This window comes from Peromyscus californicus, unplaced genomic scaffold (assembly GCF_007827085.1).
Source record: "Peromyscus californicus insignis strain IS unplaced genomic scaffold, ASM782708v3 Scaffold_3__1_contigs__length_106647218, whole genome shotgun sequence".
Lineage (NCBI taxonomy): Eukaryota > Metazoa > Chordata > Mammalia > Rodentia > Cricetidae > Peromyscus > Peromyscus californicus.
Genome location: NW_026294551.1, coordinates 60,061,289 through 60,081,087, shown reverse-complemented (window position 1 = coordinate 60,081,087; position 19,799 = coordinate 60,061,289). Strand labels below are relative to the sequence as shown.

The following is a 19,799-nucleotide window of genomic DNA, read 5'->3' as shown; positions in this document are numbered from 1 at the left end:
GGAAACATAACTGAAGCTGGTTAATTAAATGAGAATTGATCTTTGCAGTATGATTATTGATGACAATGGAGGTATGCTATAAATCTGCAAGACCTATTTTATGGGAGTCATGAATGAGATGCGAGAGTCATTCTCACAGGAATTTTTGAACATGTGTGGAACATTAGAATTACATAGGCTGTCTTCAAAATATGACACCCTACACAAATATTAGTATAGTCATTAGAAACAAGCCCTTTCTGCTGCCGTCATTTCTGATGTCACCTGGCATGTTTGTTGGCATGCCTTTTGGGCAACAAAACCTCAGTGTGCCTAGCAGTTAGAACGGCTTCGGCTTTTCTGTATAGATAGTCTCTATTTTCCATGGAATGCTGATGTGCCTTTGTTTTCTTTTTGAAGAAGCAGATGATGGGTCAAGTCCTGGAGATCAAATCAGTCATCCAAAGAAAAAGTTCTGGAAAGTCCCTATGACACCTGACCGATTCCTTCTGACTGTCAATTCTCTGCAACAAGCCCACAATTCTGAAGAGTTTGCTTATCCTCACAGGCCCCGAACTCCAGTCATTGATGCCTGGGGGCCTTCCATTCCATATCCAAGGAAAGTCCTAAGTTTCAAAGGAAAATCAGCTCAACATGCAGTTGATCAGCTGCGATCCAGCAACCTTTCCACTGATGTGAAACAAACCAATATTCCCCTTGAAATTCAGAAACTGCAGCCCAACTTGAAAAAATCCTTACATAGTCCCAGAGTCCAGTCCACCATACCCGAGCCCAGACTTATCCATTCCAGAGTCTCTGATAGCCCAAGGGGCGAGGAGCACTTGACCAGTTCAATTGATGGGGCAAAACGCCGTGTTGGCCCCCTGACCAGCATGCAGGTCATTAAACCAAACCGAATGCTCGCTCCTCGGGGTGGCACAGCCACCCTGTCTCTCAAGAAAGAACGGCCACGTTTCTACACAACCCTGGATCCTCTTAGAATGAACACCGGGTTCATGCTGTTGACTGTGAAGGAGGAGAAAGAATATGGAGAAGCCAAGATGAAGGAATATCAAGCTAGTGAATCCACTAAAGCAGTCGACCCAGGTAAAGCCAGCAAAGCTGCGTGGATTCGTAAGATCAAAGGCCTGCCTATTGATAATTTCATGAAGCAAGGGAAAACAGCGGTTCCCGAACTTGGACAAAATGTGTTTATCTAACCAGGCTTGGGAAATTATAGCACCATTACAACAAACAGAAAACCAAGTGAGCGTTGGTGTCTGGACCTTTCTTTTCTTTTGTCTTTTTTTTTTTTTTTTAGATTTCTTTGGCAATTCACACGAACCTTTCTAGGAATCAAAGAGAACATAGATTGCACTAAGACAAGAGGAGATAGGGAGAGAGTGCCATCTACCTTCCACTTAGTGAGATGAAGGCAAGCTCACTGGTGGGTGTCTGTGTGAGGAGGTCATCATTGGCAGGTAGATGCCATTCATCACTACCGATTTAGGATCATCATCGCTTCCAGAAACTTTTAAGTGAATATCAGGATAATATAAAGAAATTCCCTGGTATTTTTGCATAGAATGAAGCTCAGTTCTGGTAAAGAGGGTGGGGAGCGCAAAAGGTTGACTTGTATTTAGAACACTGTATTTGATTTTACTGGTCAGAACAAACTTCATCCGATGAAAATGAAGCATATTCATATTTGATACAAAAAGAGCCACTACTATCAAGTATATTGAGGCTCCTATTTAAATACTTAGGGGGTGGTGTCAGGTACAAAATAGGTAATTTTGAAGAGTAGCTCACCAGCAGGGATATAGCTCACTGGCAGCCTCAGGACCTATATAAAGAGTGTAGTCCCTACACAGAGCCAGTCAGACTTTCTCCTTCATTAAGACCCAGCTCTTGGGGGGCTAAGGCAGGAGGTCTGAGCACCTAAGTCAGTTGGTACTATGAGGCAACACGCTGTTTCAAAAGCAAGTAAACACCTCCCCACCCCATCCTCCAAAAAGGAAAAAAAAAGTCCCCCCCCCCCAAACAGGTCAGAAATTCACTTTCCTGTCAAATGTTCTAAATTTAAAAAATACGGGGTAACGAATTCAAATTGCATTCATATAAAAAGTGAAAACGACCAAAAGATAAAACTCCACACAACCCCACAATACAGGGTGGACCACCCAAAACATGCTCCAAGAGGTTTAGAACATAGGTCATCTGTCCAGCAAGCTTTCTCTGCTTGGGGAATTATGTTGCTGTTTCCTCACTATTCTGACGGTAGGTTTGAAATGGTGCTGGCAAAGAGCCAGATAAAATCTGGGTTTCAGTGAATATCTTCCAACCGTCTGACAAATAGAATACTGCTATCTTTACAGTTTCAAAGATGGCTTTAAATTCTCTGAATTTTAGATCTAGGCAGGATCACCCCATCACCAGGTGACTTAAAACAGTAATAAAAACAACACCTGCCACTTTATTAACTGCTCTGGAAAGCCATCACTATCCTTCCCATTTTACAACTGAGGAAAGATGTACACAGAGATTGGTTATATAATCGACACATGGGGGCAGACGCGGAAACCCAAGCGCCTGAGTCCTAGGGCGCACGGGACCAGCCTCTGCCTTTACAGCACTACACTCACTGCTTAGTTAGTCCTCTGGCCTTTTACTTACTCTTTTTTTTTTTTTAACTCCTTCCCAGGGACACATTTATTTCTTAAGTATTCCTAAAATGTAAAACGCAAAAGTAAGACCATACAGAAACACATTTCCAAAGTTAAGTTGTAGAATAAAGCCCCGCCTTTTTCAGAGCATCCACGCTGTTGCTGATGACTCACAGTTTGTACTTTACAAGTGGCAAAGGCCATTTTTTCCTTCATAACTCAAGAAGCCTCCCTTCAGAACCTACTGAGTTAGACAACTCATTCCCAGGCGTTTTGCTTCTTAGAGGTGCCGCCCTTGCCCTGCCCACGCTTGCCCCGCCCACCTCTGCCCGGCTCCCGACAGAGCCTCTGCGGTATGGCTCCGCCCACACGCCCCGCCTCCTCCTGCCCACGTCCGCACTTTGACCCCGCTTTCCCCGCCCCTCCCAGGACGTGGCCCTGCCCTCTGTGTGGCATGGACCCGCCTACCGCTCTTCCGGTCCAGGGAGACGCTCCCTCCCACGAGCCTCACCGAAAAGGAAGTGTTGCCGGCAAGTGGCTTCCGGTTGGCCCTGTAGGTTGCTTCTCGGCCTGTGGCGACCAACCCGCGTCAGTTTGACACCGGACCGGGTAGCAGCTGTGTTGACGTGGCTCCCGGAAGTGGGGTTGGGGGGGGGGAGGATTTGGCGCAAGGCCGTCATGTTGTCGCAGGTGAGGGAGGGCGGCCGGGTTCCGGGAGCGGGTGCGATCGCTTGAATTGGGGCCGGGGGTCTCGCCCAGTCCCCGAAGCTGTTGTGTCCGGTGTCTGCCCACTGCCTGAGCTGGAGGAAGGGCAGGCTGGGTGGGCAGAAGTGCAGCGGCCCGGGCCAGTGGTCGCTCGAGGGTCGGGTGGACCAGGGACCCAGGAGGCGCAGAGCTGGGGATGCTGTGTAGAGGCGGGTCACCAGCGGCCGTGGAGCCCTGGCTGCAGGAAGCTCTGGGTGTGTGATGTCAGGGTAACCCTGCTCGCCGCAGCCCACCCGGAGGAGGGGAGCGGCCTGCAGGCGTCGTCAGCTCTCTTGCCTGGACACCCAAGTGCAGGGCGGTCCTGTAGGGAGAGGAGAGTACCAGAGCCCTGGTTTCCAGTAGATGTTAGCACGCTGTTACACTGATAGTCACGATGGCTATCACGTTTGTGCCTGTAGGGATCGCTTGTAGCCAGTTGGCTTTCGGCTAGAGATTAGTAAACGTAATATATAGCATTTCCTTCCTTTAAAAATTTACTGTGAGCTCCCATTTAGATTATGTATTTCTCTTTTTGTTTTTACAAGTAATTTCCTGCGGGATTACCATGGCTCAGGCAAATGCTCCAGGTCCAGAATAAGAGTGAATAACATAGACAGGTTTCTTGCCCCTCATTGTGAGGTTGGGGTTGTGGTGTTGGGGTCCACAACGGGCGTGGGAAGGGGAGAGGTTCGGTTGGGGAACAACATATTTTTGGAACGTAATAGCAAAGACATGGTAGTGACATGCCAAGTGTCTCAGGATGAGACAACTAGAATTTGTGATCAGAAAAGTCTGCTGTGGGGAAATGTGGAGAAAACCCGTTGGTGGTTTCAACTCAGCTCTCTGAAGGTGCCCCCGGATTGAAGGGAGCTGGGGAAAGACAACCATGTCCTTGTAAGTCTGTGACCATGAACCTTGGATCCACTCTTCCACCTGCTAGGCGTTTGACATTTTGGTAGTCCCTGCCTTCCCTTCCCCAGGCAACCTTTGCATTAAAACTTTTCTGCAGCTTTAAACGTTTATTCCCTTGTCTTTTTTCTTTTTTGGTCTGGCAGTCTTGCCGCCCGTTTCACTGAGATGCAGCCCACCCAAGGGGTTTTCCTACGACTCCTCTTCCTGTCTGCATCTTCGCTCATGGTCACCCACGCGCTCTTTCGGGGATTCTCTGGTACTCCACTATTGAGTTGCAGCCAAGGCACTGGCTTCACCTTTGCTTCCTGGGCAGTGTTCAGCAGTTGTCGCACTACTGATGGCCTTCCCCCCTCCCACCTTTTTTTTCTTTTGGAAAAGCTTGTTCGTGTTAGCACAAAGACATGCTTTAGTTTCTCCTATTTTTTTTTTTCCTTCACCCTTCTCCAACTGATGATAGTCATCTTGATTCAGCCTTCCAAGTGCTGGGATTACAGGCACAACGGGCCACACTTGTAATTTCTATTATCTGAAAAGAGTGAAGACTCCCCACATGACACCTCTGGTGTCTCCCCATTCACTGTTCCTGAAACATTGTGCACACTTGTGTTTTAGTTCTGTTTCATCAGTTCTGGTTGGTAGTTCTCCCCACTTCCCCGCTGTTGTGTGTCTCAGGAGTTCACAGAAGAACCCAGTGGTCGTTAGTTTTCATCTTATGAGCAGCATTCTTCAGTTGTTGAGGTGTGCTTTATTCATCTTCCAGGATCATCACTCTGGTGTGAAGGATTTTATATATTGATTAGAAAGACTGAATTGAAGGAAAGAATAGGAAGAAAATAATGGAACAAGTCCTAGAGGCGTGATAGTTTAGCCTCAGATAAGAAGAGAAAGCATTGTGAGGAGTCAAGGAAACAGGCTGCAGTCATGTGGTTTTCTGAGTTTCTCCCCCAATAACTTCCGTTTTCTCGGTGACTTGAGAGAGTAGCTTATGATAGACATCAGCTTTTAGGAGCTTCATCTGCTCCCTGGTGTTTGTCAGGGCTCGGGCTGATGTTGGCTGATCTTGGCTGATCATCAGATTGTCATGGAGAGTTGATTGTTTTCAGGTGATTGGAGTTTTGGGGCGGATCTGCAGGTGCCTCTTTTCCTAAGCTGTGAATCCCTGGTAGTTGTAACTCATGATTTCACCTTCCATTTTGAGGATTGTGTAGCTTTGTATGTAGTAGGCATATAAGGACTGAATTTCATTTTTATCATAGATATTTAATTTCCTAACAGGACAGTAATGACGACACTGAAGATGTCTCACTGTTTGATGCAGAAGAGGAGACAACCAATAGACCAAAGAAATCCAAAATCAGGTACAAGGTTGAATTAGAGTTGTGTTTCTGTCTATCTGTTCTCTGCACTATTGGTGTCAGCCAATGGGATTTGTGTTGACTTTTTTGTTTGTTTTGGTTGTTTTTTTTGACACAGACTCACCATGTAGTCTTGGCTGTGCTTACCTGGGCTCAGAGATGTGCCTGCCTCTTCCTTCCTAGTGTGAGGATTAAAGGTGTGTGCTACCACACCCAGCTCTGTGTCCCACTTTTTGATGTGAGAAAACATCTGACAAAACCGAAGAGGAAAAAAAAACCTTTATGTTAAGTGTATTTGGAGGTTTCAGTGTATAGGCACTGTTTTTGTTTGGCTCTGCTTCTGGGCCCATGGTGATGCAGGACATTTTAACTCAAGGGAGTAGTGGAGAAACACTGCTCACCTCATGGCAGACTGGAAACAGAACCATAACCTGCGCTAAGTGACCCACTCCATGTAGATAGGCCCACTTCCTAAGGTTTCCAGCACCTCCACACCAGTATGCCATCTTGGGAGTTGGTCTTCAAAAGGAGCCATGGGGGTATCCAAGGGTTAGGTGTGCTTGTGAGTTAAATGTTGTTGCTTTGATGTAGTATGAGACAGAGGTAACTTGAAACTTTGTTAGGAGTAGTTGGTATGTAGAATTTTGTTCATCACTGAGCTTTCAAATTAGCCAACTTGAAAAATGAGTTATTTGAGCACTGATGGTTTAAAGTCTGTGCTGACTGCTGTTTTATGAGAATGCACCTTTTCTATAGGGGTGGGGTTTAGCTCAATGGTAGAACTTAAAGCCCTGGGTTCAGTTCTCAGTTAAAAAAAAAAAAAAGACAAAAATCACAAAAACCAAGGAAACTATAATTTCTGTAGATATATTTTGATTTCGTTTGTAAATTTCAGAATTATATCTTATATAAGTAATAAAATTAAATGTACTTTTCAATATATTCTCTAAAGAAATTCACTTAATAAAGTAAAATTCTACTTGAACCGTGAAAACACTGTGCTAAGTGAAAGGTGCTGTCCACAGGAGACAAAGTATTGTGTGATTTTACTTACACAGAATGTCCATAACGAGTAAATCTACAGAGACAGAAAGATGATTGTTTGCTTGGGGCTGAAAGGGTTGGGAACAAAAGAGGGGTGATTGCCAGTGGGTATAGACTTGCTTTTTGAAGTAATAAAATGTTGTAAAATTGATTGTGGTGATGGTCACTATATTAAAAAATGTTAATTTGTAGAAAAATTATGTGATATTTGAATCACATGTCAATAAAGCTGTTTTACGAAAAGCATACGTACATATATGATATGCATGCATGTAATCTCAGAGGTGAGGACTGGAAGATTATGAATTTGAGGGCAGCCTGAGCTACCTAGTGAGACCCTATCTTAAAAAAGGAGGAGGGAAAAAGGAAGGAGGAGGAGGAGGAGGAGGAGGAAAGGAAGAGACAAAACTCCCTATGGTGACTTTGACTTAATGCTGGAAGCGATTTCTCAGTCTGGGGCTCTTGTGATATGATTAGATAATCTAAGCTGGTATGGCTCTGGTTAGGTGCTTTGAAAGTTTATGCTCAATGAGGTATCAGAGTCAGCTCATGTAATATATTTTCTTGTGACAATAGAACCTAGCTAAATGGTGGGAACTTAAGAAAGAGGTAAGCTGTTTGCTTTCTCCTTCCCGGACACTCCTTGTTTCATGGTTCTGGGTCTGCTGGCTCTCGCGGTAAAATGTGATGCTCTTCACGGTGTCTTGATTTTCAGACACCCCGTGGCATCCTTCTTCCATCTGTTCTTCCGAGTCAGTGCGGTTGTTGTCTACCTCCTCTGTGAGCTGCTCAGCACCAGCTTCATTGCCTGTATGGTGACGATTATCTTGTTGCTGTCATGTGACTTTTGGGCAGTGAAGGTAGGCTCTATTGTTTTTATTTTAAAATTGTATTTAATATGAATTCAAGTAATGAATAAATTGAAAGAACCAGGACAGCATTTTGGAATGGTGTTAATTTATCTGTCACTTTGGGCCTGCCCTGTGTTAAAGTGCGGTGTATTTGATCACATGAACACTGCTCAGTAGTGGTGCCATGTGCCAAGCTGCAAAATATCACTGGAAGCCATAAAATCTACATATTTTATTCCAGTGTCATTTATGAATAGTCTGGGTGTAATTTCTATGTAAAGTTCCAATATAGTTCGTTTACAAATGTTCAGGAAGTGTCTTTTTTTTTTTTTTTTTTTTTTTCAAAAACCACAGGGTATTTGGGATTAATCTTTCTCAACCAGGGGCAAGTTTGTTTTTCTGGTGTTTTTGTTGTTGTTTGTTTGTTTTGTTTTTTTTTTCCTCTGCGCTCTGGCTGTCCTGGATCTCACTCTGTAGACCAGTCTGGTCTGAACTCAAGAGATCTACCTGCCTCTGCCTCCCGAGCTCTGGAATTAAAGGTGTGCACCATCCTCACCCAAAAAGTTGTTTTTTTGTTTGTTTGTGTTTATTAGTTGTGGACATTTTTCAATATCTGAAGCATTTTTGATGCTTCCAGGTGGGATTGGAAGTAAGGGCACATTTATTTCAGTAGTAAATATTGTACTTTTAAGGAAATAAATATTAGTTAAAATCCCATTCTAAAGATACGAATTCTGAGATTGGGTCAAAAGAAATTTTGACCGAAAAGGTGAAACTGAAACAGTGACATTAGATAAAATAAAAGTAGCAGAGATAGCATCAGACCAATTTAAACACAAAGAATTGTAGCAGGCTCCCAAATCATGACATGGAGACATATTATTAGTTATGAATGCTCAGCCTTAGCTTAGGCTTGTTTCTGGCTAGCTTTTTAAACTTATATTAACCCTTTTCTCTTCATCTACGTTTTGCCTCAGGGCCTTTTACTTTTCTTTCCTTCTGTATGTTCTACCTCCCTGCTTACTCCGTGTCTGGCTGGTGGTGTCTTTCTCTCTTTCTCCCTCGTTCTCTCTCCTCCTACTTATTCTCTCTGCCCACCAGCCCCACCGATCCCTCTACTGTCTAGCTTTTGGCCAGTCAGCTTTTTATTAGACCAGTCAGGTGCCTTAGGCAGGCAAGACTACACATCTTTACATCATTAAACAAATGCAGCATAAACAATGTAACACATCTTTACATAGTTAAACAAATGCAACACACCTTTACATAGTTAAAATAATAGTCCACAACAAAGAAACTTGGCAGTGTAAGATTAGAAGCAATCGGGTCTTGGGATGAGTGTGGTATTAAATACCTGTAATCTTAGCACTTGGGAGGCAGGAGCAGAAGGATCACAAACTCAAGGCCAGACTGATCTACATAGTAAGTTCTAGGTCATCGAGAGCTATGATATGATACCCTGTACTGGCTAGTTTTATGTCAACTTGACACAAGATAAAGTCGTCAGAGAGGAGGAAGCCTCAGTTGGGAAAATACTTCTAAAATATTGGTCTGTAGGCAAGCCTATGGACATTTTCTTAATTAGTAGTTTATCAGTGAGGGCCCAGCCCATTATGTGTGATGCCTTCCCTGGTCTAGTGGTCCTGGGTTCTCTAAGAAAGCAGGCTGAGCAAGTCATGAGGAGCAAGCCAGTAAGCAGTACCCATCTGCGTCAGCTCCTGCCTCCAGGTTCCTGCCCTGACTTCCTTAGATGATGAACTGTGATGTGGAAGTGTAAGCTGAATAAACCCTTTCCTCCTCAAGTTGCTTTGGTCATGGTGTTTCATCACAACAATAGTAACCCTAACTAAGACCGACCCCATCTTAAAAATTAAAAATAGGAAGAAGGAAGGGAAGACCTAGGAAGGAGTTAGAGATTGAGAGGAAGGACAGGTGCTCCATCTTGGGGAGAAGAAAGGATAGGGCTTCTGGGTGTGCCTGGTGCTTATCCTGTAAGCGCCATGCATCCCGGCCTTGGCATGGCCACTTTGTTTAGTCTTTAGCTGGGACTGGTACATAGGGGTTAACTGGCTGTCCTAGGGGAAAGCTGGAGAATTTTGTGAAATAGTACACTAAGATGGGATTTATAATGCTTTAAATAATGCTTAAAAATGTGTGTTCATGTTAATCTTTCCCAGAATGTCACTGGTAGACTAATGGTTGGCCTACGTTGGTGGAATCATATTGATGAGGATGGGAAGAGCCACTGGGTGTTTGAGTCCAGAAAGGTAAACTGATAAAGACTGTGCAGGTTCTTTTGAGTACTGAAGGAGGAGTCAAGGTTGACAGCACTACTGCAGATCTCTTGCCCTGTTAGTACTAAGTCAGACAGCTTCCAAAGCATAATGCTTCTACTGCTTCTGCCTAGCAGCAGACATGCACAGGCCAGAAACCTAGGAGCAGGGCAAGCTAAGCTGCCGGGTGCCTGCTGATGAGAGCCTTCCGGGTGATCTCCGACTTTGTTGCCTTGCTGGCCGTCATCTTGGATCCTTCTGTGTTCAGCAGACACCTCCGTACCTTTGTCTGTCTTTGTTCCCATTGTCATTTCCTATTTGTCGGGAAGATGGCAGCTGGGTACAGGGTCCGAATGATCGGTCTGTTCTTTAAGCGGGTGACCTCAGGAACCGTGGAGAGAGCCTGTTTGTTTTGGATCACCCTTCTTCCTAATAGTGAACATTCCATTTCCTTGTGGAAATTTTTTGGAAGACAGAGGATAAAATCTTGGCAGCACTACGAGTTAAATTACTTGCCCTCTGCTGGAAGAGCCTTTCTGAGTAATACTTATCAGAAAGCAGCACTGTGCCCAGTGAGCTTGTGTTCTGACATCAAATCTGCCATGGAAACAACTCAACACCGTTGTCAATTCCTGGGTTTTGCTGAGACGTGAAATCTCCTAGATGACTCTTTGATTTCCTTAACTCTTACCTAGAAAGGTTCACGCGAAGCTTTCTCATGAGTAAACAGGCCTTGTCTTCCTGTTCTGCTGCAAACATGCAGCAAAGTACAATAATTCATTTATTAAGGTTGTTGTGGTGGTAGAGCCCCTAGTTTGTGGTTTTGGCTCCAACTTGGGATGTGGATCATTTCTATTAATCTTTGAATTTGAGCACAATGTGTTTTCTGTTTAAAAAGAACCTTTTATTAATAAACCTGATATTAGTCATTGAATTGGCTTTTGTACTATTTGTTTCTGTAGTCAACTCCTGAAGACAACAAAACTGTTTCTGAGGCTGAGTCAAGAATCTTCTGGTTAGGCCTCATCGCCTGTCCCATCCTGTGGGTGATCTTTGCCTTCAGTGCGCTCTTCTCCTTCAAAGTGAAGTGGCTGGTGAGTATCCAAGTCCGAGGGTGACTGCCGTTGTTCAGCATCTGACCTGTGCATTAGACCTGTCCTGACTGGGCCGCCTCATCTTGTGTTTCTGAGTTCCAGTCCCCAACTCTGTTTTCCCTTGAGTACCTGGGCACAGCCATTTGCCAGTTTCCGTGGTATCAGTGGTTGTTGTGGTCTTTTAAGGAAACTGTGGTTGGTAATCTCTTCTGCTTACTCATTGCTGGACTAGTAAATCACCCCAGACCTCAGGAGCTTAGAACAACTGTCAACTGTGTGTTGGCCTCACAGTGATTGGCTCATGGCATCCTTGGGGTGGTCCAGCTCACGGCTGAATCACTGGTTGAACTCACTGTCACTGTTGCTGTCCCTCACCATGCTCAAGGGAATGGAAGTTGGGATCTCTTTTCTGGGAAGTAGGAGGTTGTGGAAGAGCATATGAAGCAGAAATATAGTTGCTGCTGTGTTTGAAAGATACAATCTGTCACCGAGCCAAACTGTGAGTCTTGTCGCTGTAACCATTGAGTTTATTGCACGTGATGCACACTGGCTTCATGTATGGTGACCTTAATTAGATCCCTGTTTCTCAGGCTTTCTATCTCCTGCCCCTGTTTTGCTGTGAAAACTTGGTTTTGTGTGCACACTAATATTTTCCTGTTAGGATGTGGGAGTGCTGTTTGTTTTTCTTTAGTAGTCATCTTCGTATATTTGTGTCATAATCACCTTTCACAAGGAGATGTATTCAGTGTTTACGGATTTGCTGCTGTGGCAGAGGAGACAGCATTTATGGATCTCATTTGTGGATCTTGGTTGGTTGCCTTAATTTAGGTGTAGTGCTTTTCTTTATTACTCTGAATGCTGTACTTAGATGTCTTTACTGACTTAAAGACTTGATGTGGATGAAAAGAAACATTCCCGTGTCCCTGTAGTTTTTCCGTTTTTGTTTGTTCTTGTGTTATTTTGTTTGATAGGATTGATAATAATTACCCTTGGAAATACTTTCTGATTCTTTGGTCTTGATCTGCTTGTGAGTATGCATGTGTTTGTGTGAAGGTAGCACATGGGTGTGTGTACATGTGCGTGTGGAAGATAGAGCACAACCTCGGGTGGCCGTTTTGTTTTTTACCTGGGGTTGCATCTTGGAGCTCACTGAGTAGGCCCGGCAGGCCAGTGAGTCCTAGGCTCTACCAGGCTCAGCTCTCAGCACCGGACTGCAGGTGTGTGCCACCGCATGGGGTTTGAACTCAGCTCCTTATGTGTGCTTGGCGAGCGCTTTCCTGACTGTTTTTACGTGCATCAATTCACACATCATTTTATTTCAGCTTCTTGTGTTGCTTGGTTGGCTGCATTATACTGTGGGGTGAAATTTTAAAAAATAATTTGTGTGTTTATTCTCCTTTAACTTTTTATGCCAAAGAATATGTCTCTGACTTCTCTTGAAGGATGACTTGATTATGTTACTCCAGCTTGTTTTTAGCTAATGAGTCTTCAAGAGGAAAAAAACCTAACCTCCATGTGAATAATGAGTCATTTTTTTCTCTTTGATGCTCTCTCTCTCCCTCTCCTCCCTCCCTCCTCCTCTCCTCCGTCTCCCCCAGTGTTAAAGCATTACAGGCAGGATGCGTCTGCATTGATTGTCTATCAGCCTTTCTGGTACCCTGTGCCCATTCACTGGGCAAGATTATGTTTGCTTTAACAGGAAAATTAGCTTTTGTTAAACCTTTAAATTTAAATTTATTATTCTGTTGTTGCGATTGTCTAATTCTGAGACACTGCTTGTCTGTGTCTCGGGTCATTTATATGTGTTTTCATCACTGTCTTCTGCTTGTTCTACTCTCCCATTTTTTCCTGTTTACTTGATCAGCAAATGTTTTAAGAGTTCTCAGTCTGTCAGCTGCTTGGGGAGCTGAACAGAACAATTAGATGAGCCAGGTAACTGTCCTGCAGAGCTCTGTTCTAGTGGAGTGATTGACAGGCACTAAAAAGTGGAGTTGGGGGTGCTCCATGATGATGTCAGGAGTGGTGGAAGGGCAGCTTGGTGGACTAGGGCTGCAGAGACGTGTGTGCCTCCTGACTGTCAGCCTCATCTCCTGCTCTTAGCTCACTGCATGGGCCTTGACTCTCAGCCTCAGGTCTTCCGGCGTGGCTTCTGCCCTGTCTTTGGCAGTGTGCTGCTTTGTTGTCTTCTGCTGTGGTTTTGTGGAGTGGCTTTCCTTTTTCCCTGTCCATGCTACTGCTGCTTCCACAGGCAGCTCTTGTTAGACCATCTTGTCTGTGCTGCTGTCCCATAAGGAATTGTTCTTGATACCTTCCCTGCATTTACTGAGGCTCACTGCCACCAGGCTGAGTTGGAGTGCTGTGATTGGTGGTCTGCACACCCAGGTGTGAGGAGGAGCGCAGCCAGGCCCCAGTGCCTTGACTAGCTTATGTGGGTCTTGCCTTCTCCCAGGGAGTGGTATTTCTGTCTTCTGGTTGGCTGTGGACACTTGTCTGAGCCTCTGGTCCTGCCATGGTCTCAGCTCTGGGAGAGTCAGTCCAGTCTTGCGTTTCTGCATTTTTCCTTACAGCTATGCATGTCTTTGGCCTTGGGTTCTCTGTGGGTTGTGAGGTGGCAGTTTTTCGTTTAGTTCCCTTGGAGCTTCTTGCAGAGTGGCACTAGACTGGCCCTTTCCCTGACCAGCAGCTCTCCTCTGTGTTTGCTGGCTTATCTGCTCAGGTGGGAAAGTGCTTGCTGCTCAAGCCTGAGGACCTGAGTCAGGCCTCGAGCTTCCTCATAAAAGGCTGGGGCAGCAGTGCACCTGTAATCCCAGTACTGGGGCCAGAGACCGGAGGATCCCTGGGGCCTATTGCCCAGCCAGTCTAGACAACTTAGCAAATTCTGGATTCAGTGAGAGACTCTGTTTAGAATAAGGTGTAGAATGAGTGAGAAAATACCCAGCGTTGACATACATAAGTCTTTACATGCATGTGTGCACACACACATACACACAGACACGTGAACATGTACGTACATGTACTACACACACACACACATACACACACACACACACACACACACACACACACACACACACACACACAGACCGAATTATAATAATTTTAAAACCCTACCTGTTGCTTCTCAAGGGGAGGGAGATTGTGATATGTGACTTCACTGCCCATCCTCAACTTAGTAATACGTTTTAAATTTTGTTTTCATTTATTTAATATTTAATACTTGAAGTTGATGCTTCAGCAGGATCCATGCTCCATCTGCAAGTGGACTTGCCCCATGGCATGCTGGTATGCATGCTTAATGCCCAGGAACATCCCAGTGTGTGCTTTGGGAAGTTGCTGGAGGCCGCCGAAGTAGACATGAGGTTTTATGTTTACTTAGGCATCTGGCAGTTATCTCTAATGGTCAGTGCATTTCCATGGAACATAGAGTAAAGCAGAAAGTCTAAACTCTGCATTTTTTCCATTTTAATAAAGATATTTCAAAACTTCGTTAAAATATTTGAGGTAATAAGGTCATTGTACAATGTTTCCCAACTTGGTTGATTATTTTCAGGTTTACATACTGTTTTTGTTTTCTTTTTCTAATTTAAGTTACAGCTTGTGTTCATTGTATAGTGATGAGTTTCATAAAGATAGTTTACTTGGAATACGTCTTGTCCTTTAATAGAGTCTCCCACATGCCTCCCTCTTGGTGCCTCCTCCTTCCTTTGCTCCTTTTGCGAGAGTTTGAGCCAGTCCTTTAGTTAAACATTTCAATCTTACTTAAAAGCAGTCAATCAGCTTGTCACGGGTTAAGGAGAGTGTGATTCGGAGATCAGCACCCTGTCTAGCTGTTGTGTTTTTCACAGAGGTAAGTGTTTCCTGCATGTGCTTGTTGAGAGTAGGATTGTAGAGCAGAGCTGGCCCGCTGGATTTCAGGCCCGCCCAGCCAAGTCTGTTCTTGTACACTGCTCTTGAAGCACAGCTTGGTCTGTTGGTTTGCGTGCTGCCTGTGACTGCTCTGAGACTGAAAGTGGTAGACTTGAGAAACGGACCTTGATTTATGACCCATGGGATCTAAACTATCATGTTGTTTCCACAATTGTTGGTTGATTTTTATAGAGTATTTAGTTGTAGGACCTCCTCTTGTTAGTTAATTCTTTTGTAATCATGTTTAAAGAGTGGTCACGAGTCTCCTCTCTCAGTTCTAGGTGTCTGGGGTGTCCCGAGGGCCAAGCAGCTTTGCACAGTGTGTTCCTGCTGCCATGGGAGAGCAGCTTGTCTCCTTTCCATAAACCAGTGACAGGTGCTCATCAGTGTGCTGCATAGACACCCCTGATCTGCTCAGTGTGCTCGACTTGAGAGAGACGGAATATGAGAATGGATATGGATAGTATAGTGGTTTGAATGAGATGTGTCCCTACAGTTTCAGGCATTTGAATGCTTGGTGTCCAGTCGGTGTTTGCCGTTTGCCAGGGCTTCAGAGTTGTGACCTTGCTGGAGGAAGTGTGTCCCTGGGCAGGCTTGGAGCACTTAAAGGCCTCACTCCCGCTTTGCTGTCTGCCATGTGCTTGTGGTTTAAGATGTGAGTACTCAGTGTATGTTACAGCTGCCATGCCTGCCTGAGCCTCTGCCCTGCCGTTATGCACTCTAACCCTCTGGAACCATAGCGGAAATAAACTATGGTCATGGTTTTCTTGGTCATGGTGTTTTATCACAGCAACAGAAAAGTAACTAAAACAAATATGAATGAAAATGACGATGCTTGGTGAATGATCTGGTGCCTTCTACAGAGTAGTGTCAGTGAGGTCCCTTCTGCAGGCTAAGGAGTCTCGTTGGTTCAACCCCTGACTTTTAGCACTTCCTTTTCTCACCACAGTCTACCTGGTCTCATTTAATGGCATAGAGAAAAGTCAGTTTTGGGCTGGTAACTTGATTGTTTCTCCCTCTCCCAGGCTGTGGTGATCATGGGTGTGGTGCTGCAAGGTGCCAACCTATACGGTTATATCCGCTGTAAAGTAGGCAATAAGAAGAACTTAACCAGCATGGCTACCTCATACCTTGGAAAGCAGTTTCTAAGACAAGTAAGCATGTTTTAGATATGATCTCTGACTGACACAATACTGTCTGACTCCTGGAGACTTTGCTTTCTAACCAGTGCTTGTTTTTAAATTACTTTTGATTTTTTGCTTCTATGTCTGTATACCACATGTCCACATGTGTGCAGTGCCCCAGAGAGTTCAGAAGAGGGTATTGATCAGACCCCCTGAAGCCGGTGTTAGAGATGGTTGTGAGCAGCCATGTGGGTGCTGGGAACTGAACACCGTGTCCTCTGGAAGAGCGGCTAGTACTTTTAACCACTGGGCCATCTCTGCAGCCCACCAAATGCCTTGTAACTCATTTTAAGTTACATGATTATTTAGGCATGAGATAATGACAGGGATGTCTTATTTGCTCTTTGGAGGCTTTTAGGACATTTCAAAAATGTATCATTTGTTTTTAAAATTATTTTAAAACTAAGAGAAATAAACTATCACTGACAGTCACTCATATCTCATAGATTATCTCAAATTCAGTTACTTTTAATTAATTACAGTTGCTTTAAATGAAAGTTCTTGAAGAGTGTACATTGCATGGTTTCAGGATTTGTAAGCACAAACAAGTTGAAAAGGCTTTATCATTAGTGTTGCTTTAAAAGACTTTGATTTCCCCCCGACTCATACTCAGAACACAGGGTTTTTTTTATTTATTTTTGGAATTGTCTTTATTTTATTTTGTATGTGTATGAGTGTTTTGCCTGCATGTGTGTCTATGCACCACATTTGTGCCTGGTGCCTGCAGAAGCTAGCTGAGGGCATTGGATGGTTGTGAGCCACCATGTGGGTGCTGGGAATCAAACCGTGGCTCACCGAGTCATCTTTCCAGCCCCCTTATAGCTCTCCAAATGATGGTTGAAATTGAGGTTTACAGTGGGATAATGAAGTAGTTATGGTTACAGGTTTGGTTAAATGTCTTGGGAAAGTCCGCCAGGTCTCAGTGAATCCCCTCAGTGAAGTTTAGATTAGTAGCAATGTTAGAGAGGACAGTGGATCTCAAACTCCAGCATGTCACGGCAGACAGCTCAGGATGGTTGGGTTTCTCCTGGGAGGCTTCTTATTCAGCAGATGTGGGCATGGTGTCATGCTTTGCATTTCTGACAAATTGGTGTCCGAGAATCACACCGAGTCACTGAATTGAAAGGCGAAGTGACTTGCTCAAGAATGGAGAGCCTGATGGCTGCCTCTGTTCCAGAAATTCACTCTTTCCTTCATTTTACTTCACGCTTTCCCGTTATAGGAGATAGGAAGTAGGAGAAAGAAATAGTCTTTTTAAATTACATTTGTTTATTGGTGTGTGTACACATACACAAATACACGGTGGCGGAGCATGTGTGTGCAAGGGCACGATATGGAGGTCAGAGGACAACTTTGGTTCTCTCCTTCCCCTATGTGGGTCATGGGGATCAAACTGAGATCATCCAGCACCTTTACATGCCGAACCATCTTATAGGGACATGTTTTTCACGGTTGGATTTTTGCATGGTTCTGCTGTGGGATGGTCTATATGTCAAATGTGTTGCTGATTAGTCAATAAATAAAACACTGATTGGCCATTGGCTAGGCAGGAAGTGTAGGCGGGACAAGGAGGAGAATAAAGCTGGGAAGTGGAAGGCTGAGTCAGAGAGACACTGCCAGCCGCCACGATGACAAACAGCATGTGAAGATGCCAGTAAGCCACGAGCCATGTGGCAAGGTATAGATTAATGGAAATGGATTAATTTAAGCTGTAAGAACAGTTAGCAAGAAGCCTGCCACGACCATACAGTTTGTAAGCAATATAAGTCTCTGTGTTTACTTGGTCGGGTCTGAGCGGCTGTGGGACTGGCAGGTGAGGGAGATTTGTCCTGACTGTGGGCCAGGCAGGAAAACTCTAGCTACATGGATCTATGCTATGGTCCATTTGTTGTGTATGCTTTTAGTATTGTAGGATTTTGTTTTTGGTTTTTTTTTTTTTTGACAGTGTCTCACTATGTACCCTTGGCTGGCCTGGAACTTGCTAGGGAGACCAGGCTGGCCTTGAACTCATAGAGATCTGCCTGCTTATACCTCCTGAGAGTTGGGATTAGCGGTGTGTGTCACTACACCTGTCTGTGATGGCTTTTAGTTTTAATGTATTAGTCTTTCCCCTTATGGTTTTCAGTTGGGAGGGACTTTGCTATTGAACCTTGGGCCTGGTATGATATTAATGTTATATCTCATGAAATCTGGCGACACTTTGCTTAATATGATGAGCTGAACATCTGAGTGGATGATGGTTTTCTTCTATAGTGTGTCCAAGTTTTAAGCATGAAAATAATAACAATAAGGTGTTGAAAATCATGTCATATAGAAACTAGCACTGCTACAAATGCAGTATTTTCCTAGGTCTGGTACTGTGAGTTCCATGGTTATGTGAAGTGAAATAATGTTGATATTAAGAAGTTTTTTTTCTCTGTTGCAGAACGCTGGGGATGGTCAGACTTCATGAGTAAAGATGGAGCCTATGTGCCATGGACTCTGGGGACAACGGACAAGATTCTTAATGTTCAGAGCTCAGTCTGTGTTGCAGAGTGGGGTGTTGTGTTAATTTTGTCACTTAAAAGCTTAATTTAAAAGAAGGAAACCTGGCTTCATCTTAAACCATATGAGGTTAGAAAGTATGGCGTTAACTGGAGGCAGAGGCAGAGTTTGTTGATGGTGTATGTGTGTATGGACAGTCCTGTGACAGCAACATGTCCTAAGTTTGTGTGTTGTTCACGTGATGGATCTTTGCATTTTGATTCATAGAATGTAGGAAGAGGCCGCAGTCTGTCTTGCCTTTGTGTTTGCAGAATTTTTCTGTACGTTGTTCTTAGAGGTAAATTTTGATTCAGTGTAGGGTGAACATGTTAGTTTATGTATGAATTAGAAACAGTTACTAATTTTAAATTGTTCTGTATGGTAAGATTCCTTATCTTAGACTTATGCAAGCAAGTAAAAGCCAAATTAGGACAGTTGTGTTAACTGATTTCTAAAATTGTTTTTACTTGGTAATAAGTCATTTATTCAAGGTCCATTTGACATAAGTGGATATTTGTAGCTATGTGGTGGACACCCAGGGGCTGCTGCTGCTGTGTTTCTTTTGTGGCCATAAGTCACTCTGGAACCATCTAAAATCTCTTAGTGGTTGTTAGGTTAATGAAATATTACCTTTTAATAAGAATATTATTCTTATGTAATAATGGGAGTAATTGTTTAACCACTTGGCATAATAAATGCCTATGAAACATTGTATGAATCTATTTTTTTCTTATTATAATGGGGATATTGTAAATCACACATTTGTATTAAGAATATTTCCTAAGACAAAGCAATATTCTATAGACTAAACCAAATGTAAACTATTGTAGGCAGCTGAATTCTTTTGTAGCTACTGTAAATTTTGTTGGAATCTTTAGATTATGTTGTGAATACATTTGTCCATTGTTGACATTTTTAAAATGTCTTGTTTATTGAATAAGGGTCTTTATTAGACTGTAGCTTGGCAGGTGCATAACTTTATATTTATATAAAACTGCAGTTTACAAAGCATTAGATGTGTGGTCCTGTTTAATCACGGCATTTGTGACATCTTTGAGGAAAATGACCTTCGGCTGTTGACTTGCTTAGGAAGACCTTACCACAGGAGCGTCTGTAGACTCTAGAGCAGGACAAGGCTGTTTGGGGAAGAAATGCTTACTTCAAAGGCTGCTGCTTCCTTTGGATGCGTTCATTGAGTGCTTGTTGGCCATTCGGCTTCCCTCCATCTGTTACGCCACCTGATGAGGCAGCTGGTACTTACTAAAGAT

The 19,799-nt window shown here is 43.8% G+C and overlaps 2 protein-coding genes across 6 annotated transcripts in view; both read left to right on the top strand.

Moving 5' to 3' along the window:
- The window catches only part of Fbxw10b (F-box and WD repeat domain containing 10B), a 30,987-nt gene extending 29,737 nt beyond the window's left edge, over positions 1 to 1,250 (top strand). For both annotated transcript variants that reach the window (XM_052757054.1, XM_052757055.1), the window contains one exon: positions 400 to 1,250. In XM_052757054.1, the coding sequence (XP_052613014.1) occupies positions 400 to 1,199 (800 nt within the window). In that variant the 3' untranslated portion in view covers positions 1,200 to 1,250. The remainder of the gene's footprint in view (positions 1 to 399) is intronic.
- A 1,827-nt stretch (positions 1,251 to 3,077) lies between these two features.
- On the top strand, positions 3,078 to 19,542 carry Tvp23c (trans-golgi network vesicle protein 23 homolog C). Of its 4 annotated transcripts, none has more exons than XM_052757059.1 (7): positions 3,078 to 3,198; positions 5,577 to 5,659; positions 7,416 to 7,560; positions 9,729 to 9,818; positions 10,787 to 10,918; positions 15,850 to 15,978; positions 18,434 to 19,542. In XM_052757059.1, exons 1-7 carry the CDS (start codon positions 3,100 to 3,102, stop codon positions 18,458 to 18,460), a joined length of 705 nt encoding a protein of 234 aa, XP_052613019.1. In that variant the 5' UTR covers positions 3,078 to 3,099; the 3' UTR covers positions 18,461 to 19,542. The 4 variants fall into 4 exon arrangements, with proteins under 4 accessions (XP_052613019.1, XP_052613021.1, XP_052613020.1 ...); XM_052757060.1 differs by lacking the exon at positions 3,078 to 3,198 and adding an exon at positions 3,209 to 3,335; XM_052757063.1 differs by lacking the exon at positions 3,078 to 3,198 and adding an exon at positions 5,775 to 5,853.
- Positions 19,543 to 19,799: the final 257 nt, after the last annotated feature.

Bases quoted from the DNA above. Each gene is read 5' to 3' on its own strand.
- Tvp23c (XM_052757059.1), top strand. From the start codon at position 3,100: ATGGACCCGCCTACCGCTCTTCCGGTCCAGGGAGACGCTCCCTCCCAC. The intron at 3,199-5,576 runs GTAGGTTGCTTC...ATTTCCTAACAG, and splicing joins AGTGGCTTCCGGTTGGCCCT to GACAGTAATGACGACACTGA. The intron at 7,561-9,728 runs GTAGGCTCTATT...AATCTTTCCCAG, and splicing joins GTGACTTTTGGGCAGTGAAG to AATGTCACTGGTAGACTAAT.